This window comes from Eurypyga helias, unplaced genomic scaffold (genome assembly GCF_000690775.1).
Source record: "Eurypyga helias isolate BGI_N326 unplaced genomic scaffold, ASM69077v1 scaffold27761, whole genome shotgun sequence".
Taxonomy (NCBI): domain Eukaryota; kingdom Metazoa; phylum Chordata; class Aves; order Eurypygiformes; family Eurypygidae; genus Eurypyga; species Eurypyga helias.
Window position 1 is genome coordinate 9809 of NW_010230623.1, and position 7099 is coordinate 16907.

The 7099-nt window shown below is 39.2% G+C and overlaps 1 protein-coding gene across 1 annotated transcript in view; it reads left to right on the top strand.

The window, feature by feature from the left end:
- LOC104516482 (transient receptor potential cation channel subfamily M member 6-like) overlaps positions 1-2748 on the top strand; it is a gene marked incomplete at its 5' end in the record, with an annotated part of 9144 nt that extends 6396 nt beyond the window's left edge. The window contains 3 exons of the mRNA XM_010160820.1: positions 971-1043; positions 1158-1258; positions 2713-2748. Of these exons, the coding sequence (XP_010159122.1) occupies positions 971-1043; positions 1158-1258; positions 2713-2748 (210 nt within the window). The remainder of the gene's footprint in view (positions 1-970; positions 1044-1157; positions 1259-2712) is intronic.
- Positions 2749-7099: the final 4351 nt, after the last annotated feature.

Here is a 7099-nt window from a genome sequence, read left to right on the forward strand (position 1 = left end):
TTTTATGTTGGTGGCCCCAGGACTGGACGCAGTACTCCATCTGGGGTCTCGGGAGAGTGGAGTAGAGGGGGAGAATCACCTCCTTGACCTGCTGGCCATGCTTCTTCTGAAGCAGCCCAGGATGTGATTGGCTTTTTGGGGTGTGAGTGCACATTGCCAAGTGATCCACCCGTCAAATCCATGTCTCTCCATTTTAGAGACAAGGATATCATGCAGGACAGTGTGGACTGTTATGCACAAGTCCAAGCAGATGATCCACTTAGTCTTTCCGTGTCCACCAGCACTGTAACTTCATCGTAGAAGGCCACCAAATTGTCAGGCATGATCTGCCTTTGGTGAAGCCATGTTGGCTGTCATCAGTCACCTCTCTTTTTCCATGTGCCTTAGCATAATTTCCAGGAGGATCTGCTCCATGATCTTGCTGGGCACAGAGTTGAGACTGGCTGGTCTGCAGTTCCCCAGGTCTTCCTTTTTAACCTTTTTAAAAATGGGGATTATGTTTCCCCTTTTCCAGCCACTGGGAACTTCATCAGTCTGCCATGACTTTTCAAACATGAGAGGGTACCAAGTATTTGTTATGGGAATAATGACAATTGTAGCAATGATCACTAAAATGGAAACTACCCAATATGTTTCTATTATTTTTTGTTTTACTTTTTTGACTGTCTGTTTTCTAGTTGAAAAGCTGAGTAAATATCAACCATGTTGTATGTTTACATTTCTCAGCTTTAAAGGCTAGTAGACTCATGTTATTATGCAGTAGGTTGATGCCAGTTTGCCTGGGATGCCATTGCATTAACAAGCAAAATGATACATTTTCTGTGTGAAACAAAGGAAGATCATCTCTGGGCCTTTTCTGTTGTTTGTGTTGAAATATGTATGATTTAATCTACTACAGCCCTTACCAAGAAGAAATAACTACAGACTTCTCTGCCTCACCTCAAATAGTATACTTCTGCAATTCTAACAGATCACCATATTTGATGCGGAGTCAGAAGATCAGCAGGACATTGATTTGGCAATTCTGACTGCACTCTTGAAAGGTACCTATCTAAAAATATGACCTGTTTTCACCTGGCATACAGCCCCATTGGCTTACTTTTTCAAAGCAAAACATCAGTGTATGAAAACTGCTAGGTCCTTTGCTTGTTTCCTAGGTACAAATATGTCTGCTTCAGATCAGCTAGATTTGGCGTTGGCCTGGAACCGGCTAGATATTGCCAAGAAACACATACTGGTTTATGGACAACACTGGAAGGTACTATAATATTTTACTTTTCACAGTGGCTTTACACATTATTATGATGACTAATTTTCCATGATTTGCATTTGTCTGGCTTTAATTAAGGAATAGTTTGATGCTTGGAGTAGTCTTCTGGAGTAGTCATCTTTGATTTTGGAGAGGCATTATTCTTCAAATTGCGAAGTACTGAACTGCATAGTGCATCAGATTAAAAATCAAACACATTTATTTCCCGAGAGAAGAGGTGATATCTAAAATTCCTGTAGTTTTCACTGCTAGCTTTTCCAAATAGTTTCAGTGGTCCTTCTAGGTGTGTATTCCTCAAGCCTGTGTTTACAGTCACTGGTCGTCAAGGATATTTCATTGTAGTCCCAAATACTCTTTTATTCCAGACGAGTGTTGTATAAATTTTCCTAGTTCTGGAGAGAAATACAGAAATCACGGCCCTTTATGGTCTTACCAGGTAAAAAAAAAGGGTAGAATTAACTATGGTAACACGGCATCATGGCATCATTTCAGATACTGTTTCATAGGAATAGCTGCAATCAAGGCAAACATGATTTAGATCTACACCATTATATGAGTATGAAAGAATATACAGAAGCAATTAAATCAGGCCTATAAATTGTGGTTTTTGAGTTTTCAGATATAATCTGGTATTTAAGTACAACCCTCCCTGAGTGAATTTTTGTGTACATAATACAATTTTTATAGATGATAAATATAAAACTGTATGTGCCTCAACGCGTGCTATTCCCATTTCTTACAAGAGTATTTTCTTCAAGAAATTTTATCTGATGCTCCCAGAAGTTTTCGCTTACAAGAATTACAAGGTTGATTTTTCCAGTCCCAATTGCCTTTTCTTCTTTACAGTGTAAATTTTGGAAAATTGTCAGTGAGTATATGTTTTTTTGAATGACCTTAGCTGGTTGTTTGACACAACAATAGACCTGAATTTATTGATTACCAGTCTGTATTTTTCTGTGATGTGATGATGTATTTTTCTGTGATGAATACTTTGGAGGGCTATGCCTAAGATGTCCACAATTGATCATCCATGAATTAATTTTTTTTTTTGTTGCTGTTGTTACCTCTTTGGGCTCCATTCACTATCTGTGAAGAGGAGATGGTCACGTTACATTCTTGCACTTGTAAAAAGCTTGTAAAAATACATGGTGTCGAATGCCGACAAAGTCAAAGAAGAAAATTGCTGGTTTCATTTTCAGTATTTAAACAGTGAGTGAGTAATAAGGGATGTGCCAAGCCAGGAACAGTAAAGTTAGAACAAATGTTGAATAGCTTAATAAGAGAGCATCATTCACTCTGTGAACTGAATAAGATTAAGTCCTTAGGGGAAACACAGTATATGATTGAGCAATGAATAATTGTACCGTTATTCACGGTCATGAATTATCTGTTAACTACTGAGCGTTTGACTGCGTAACCTTAACAGTTTTTATGTCAAACAGACTTTTATGGAATATGGAAGACATATGTATACATAATGATGTATGCATATTTTTGACGTTATGATTTTTTTTAACAAAACTCTGTTGTGTTTTGATTCTGTGAAGAAAACGTATTTTTCCCAGTGTCTTCTTTCATTGTTTTATAGCATGTACATTTTTTATTTGTGTGGGGGTTTTTTTTGCCTTCAACAACATGTGGTGTGAGCTGTTTACCAGCTTTATTGAAGTACATCTGTACAAGATGTTAAAGAAAGGGGGGCACCATCTATCATGCTGTTTGAAAATCTATGCTATTATAGTAAGGGAGGAGCATTATGCTTTTGCCGTTTTTATTGTTGAAGATACATGTTGGCAAGACCTGTGAGTCTGCATCATTCCTTTGTGTTTACTTTGAAGTGTGGCAGATGAAATTGGCTTTGACTGGTGAATTAGTATAAATGATGTAATAATATAATCATGGAACCGTAGAATCATAGAATCATTTATGTTGGAAAAGAGCCTAGAGATCATAAAAAAAAAAGGATCATCAGGTTCGGTTGTAAAGTTAACACTTGGCAGTGCTAGGTTAGTGGCTGGACTTGATGTTCTTAAAGGTCTTTTCCAACTTAAATGGTTCTAGGATTTTGTTTGTATGGGAAATAACAAATAATGTTTTCCTAGTCCCCACCACTTTGACACAGAAGATTTTAGAGAACTATTGCATAGCATCCCTGCTTCACTCCTGGCTTCCCAAGGTGAATATCTGTTTAGTCTTTCCATATTTCTGACAATCTTTTCTGCTGTTCTGGGTAGTTTTTTTCAGTTCTTAAAGTTATCTTCTGGGATAGGCAGACCAACACTATACCCACTACTCAAGATGTGGGGTTCTTCATTGAGATATTTATTGAAATACTAATATTTTATACATTGTTCTGTATTCATCTAGGTATAAATCCTAATATGTATGCCTTTTTTTACTTTTTTCCAACTTATATTGAGGGTACCTTCATGCTTTCAGAAGATATGCCCACTAACATTGTTTCTGAGTTAATTTCAAGACTGATGTGCAGATAGGTTTGCTTCCCAAATGCACATTATTTTGTATTTGTCAGTATTGAATTTCACCTGATTTTGGGTTGGTTAGCCCACACTGAGATTTTTCTGCACCTCTTCCCAATCAGTTTTGTTATGATGAGTATTTTTGTATCATCAGCAAGTATTGTCAAGTCACTGTTCAGTATGTGGGATTCTCTTGGTCTCCAACCACTATGATAGATTTTTTTCCTACCATCTGATCAGTTATTAAATGATTGGAAGACCTTTTGCCTTACGACAGCTTAATTTGTTTACCAGTCCTTCAGGAAAGCTATCATAAAAAGCTTTTGTGAGGATACAAATGTACTTCATCAGTTGGACAGCCATAGCCTCATTGTCCCTGCCAAAATTTTGGTAGTGTTCTGATTTCATTCTACAAAATAACTGCCTTGCTTCATCTTACTCTACTGTATTTACCTGGGTTGCTGTCATTGCTATTCTTTATTGTAGTTTCATTATGTTTGTCATCACAAAGTTCTAACTGTACTGGTAATGCCATACTTTGACAACCTGTACACTCCTGTGTCTTTTTTAAGAGTTGGCATATTTTCTGTTGTCTTCCATTCCACTGTTAATGGGGCTGATTTCCACTGTATTTCAGTTCCCTGAGAACATTCAGGTGAACACCACCTCATCCTGACAATTTGCTGCCACTTTACGGGTGACTTCTATAATCTCTTCTGCTGACACTTCAATTTGACACAGTTCCTCAGATTTGTCTGCCAAAAAGAACAGCTTTGATGTAGGACCTTTCCTCATACATTCTGTAGTGAGCAGTGAGGCAATGAATTAATTTACCGTTTCTGCAATCGCCTTATCTCCTTGCCTGTTTCTTTTATACCTTGATCATCCTCTGGCCTTACAGATACACTGGCAGTCCCTCTACTCTCGCTCCTCTCCTTCTGTTATGTTCGAAATAGATCTGTGTACCTGTTCATATCTATTTCAGTGCAATTGTTCAGCACCATTTTGTATGAGAAGTCATTGTCAAATAATGACTATGTTCTGCCCTTCAGGTAAAGAGCTCATAATAAGCAGACCTTGCATCTCTTGCCGCTTCTCCAAGAAAAAGATAGAATAACATATATTCCTGAAAGTTTTTCTTTTGACTTAGCAGGAAAAAAATCTGAAATAACAATATTTTATTCATGTATTGTAAGGAAGCAAAGAAAAAAGAATGCACAAGCACAGTTTTAAAATTTGGTCTTGACCTCCCCCGACTGTCAGGGTCTGCCAGACCTGCAATTGTCAGGGTCTACAGTGTGTGCATGATTACTGTGGTTTTGTGTTCAAATTTTGAGTTAGATATTTAAGCAGCATTTTTTTTGAATGTCTATGCAGTCTCAGTATTTTTTTTGTCTATTTAAGTGTTTTGAGGAAGCATGCACAATTATGCACAGATTGTGGCCATGCCTCTGCAGGGCTCTGGTCCTAAAAGTTCAGAAGGTAAATATTGTAACTAGCTGTAACTATGTTTCTGCCTAAATGTCAGTTCAGTCTCAAACAGGCTTTATAACAAAGAATGTCATTCTAATAGTTACCAGACCGTGGTCTAAACCTCTTCAGGCACACTGCCAGCTCAAGGAATGACTGCTTGAGGAAATTTAATACAAGAATGGTCACTTCAAGGTATTTCTGGAAGAAACACCAATAATATGGAAACAGTGCACACGTTTTCTTTTCATGTGACAGTTCGGTAACATTTATTGGTCATCTTCTAATATCGATTCTGCCAAATGTAAATACAAACGTGGAAAGGACTAACCACACGCCAAGTTAGCACTAGCACCTGCCCGATTTGTGTGGCAGCGCCCTCGTTCTGCTCACCCCACTGTTTTTTCTGTACGTAACAATTTCTGTAGAAATTAATTACATGGATTTAGATGAACCTCGTATGTCCAACTCCTTTGCTATTTTGCATGTAGAAATCCTGCTGAGCTCTTTGCAGGTGCCGTAAGTAGAGGGCTTTCTGTGTGTGGACACTGTTGTAGGTAGAGATCTACTTTGTGGTGTCTTTAGAGGGTTTATCCTAATGCAGATTCTCTCTCACATTTGAGAAAGAAGTCTGCTTTAGAAAAAATCAAGTTCTATAGAGAGATCTTGAAATACAGTACTTTGAAATGGCTTTTGTCATATGTTAAAAAAAGAAAGGCTTCCCTCCGCCCCCTGCATTATCATACATTAACTTCTGAATTGAATTAAAGAGTAGGGGACGTATTATCAGAGCCTGGTTGCCAAGTTAGATTTGCAGAAGTCTCTACAGATGTTGGGTTTATGGAGACTCAATTTTACTCCCCCACTCTGTTGGATTTCTTACACAGATGCTTCCTCCAGTACCTGCCTGAGGTACTTAATGCCTTCTTTGCATCAGTCTTTAATAGTAAGCCCAGTTGTTCTCGGAGTATCCAGCCCTCTAAGCTGTAAGACAGGGACAGGGAGCACAGTGAGACCACCACAATTCAGGAGGAAATGGTTAGTGACCTGCTACACCACTTAGACACACGCAAGTCTATGTGGCCAGATGGATCCACCAAGGGGCACTGAGGGAACTGGTGGAAGTGCTCACCAAGCCACTTCCACTCATCTATAAGTCTGCTTTAGAAAAAATCAAGTTCTATAGAGAGATCTTGAAATACAGTACTTTGAAATGGCTTTTGTCATATGTTAAAAAAAGAAAGGCTTCCCTCCGCCCCCTGCATTATCATACATTAACTTCTGAATTGAATTAAAGAGTAGGGGACGTATTATCAGAGCCTGGTTGCCAAGTTAGATTTGCAGAAGTCTCTACAGATGTTGGGTTTATGGAGACTCAATTTTACTCCCCCACTCTGTTGGATTTCTTACACAGATGCTTCCTCCAGTACCTGCCTGAGGTACTTAATGCCTTCTTTGCATCAGTCTTTAATAGTAAGCCCAGTTGTTCTCGGAGTATCCAGCCCTCTAAGCTGTAAGACAGGGACAGGGAGCACAGTGAGACCACCACAATTCAGGAGGAAATGGTTAGTGACCTGCTACACCACTTAGACACACGCAAGTCTATGTGGCCAGATGGATCCACCAAGGGGCACTGAGGGAACTGGTGGAAGTGCTCACCAAGCCACTTCCCATCATCTATCCGCAGTCCTGGCTGACTGGGGAGGTCCCAGTTGACTGGAGGCTAAGGTCAGAGGAAGGATCTGGGGAACCACAGGTCTGTCAGTCTGACCTTGATGCCAGGGAAGGTCATGGAGCAGACCAAGTTGAGTGCCATCATGTGGCACTCAGGGTACAGAACAAGCATGTGATCAGCCTCAGTCAGCATGGGCTTAAGAAA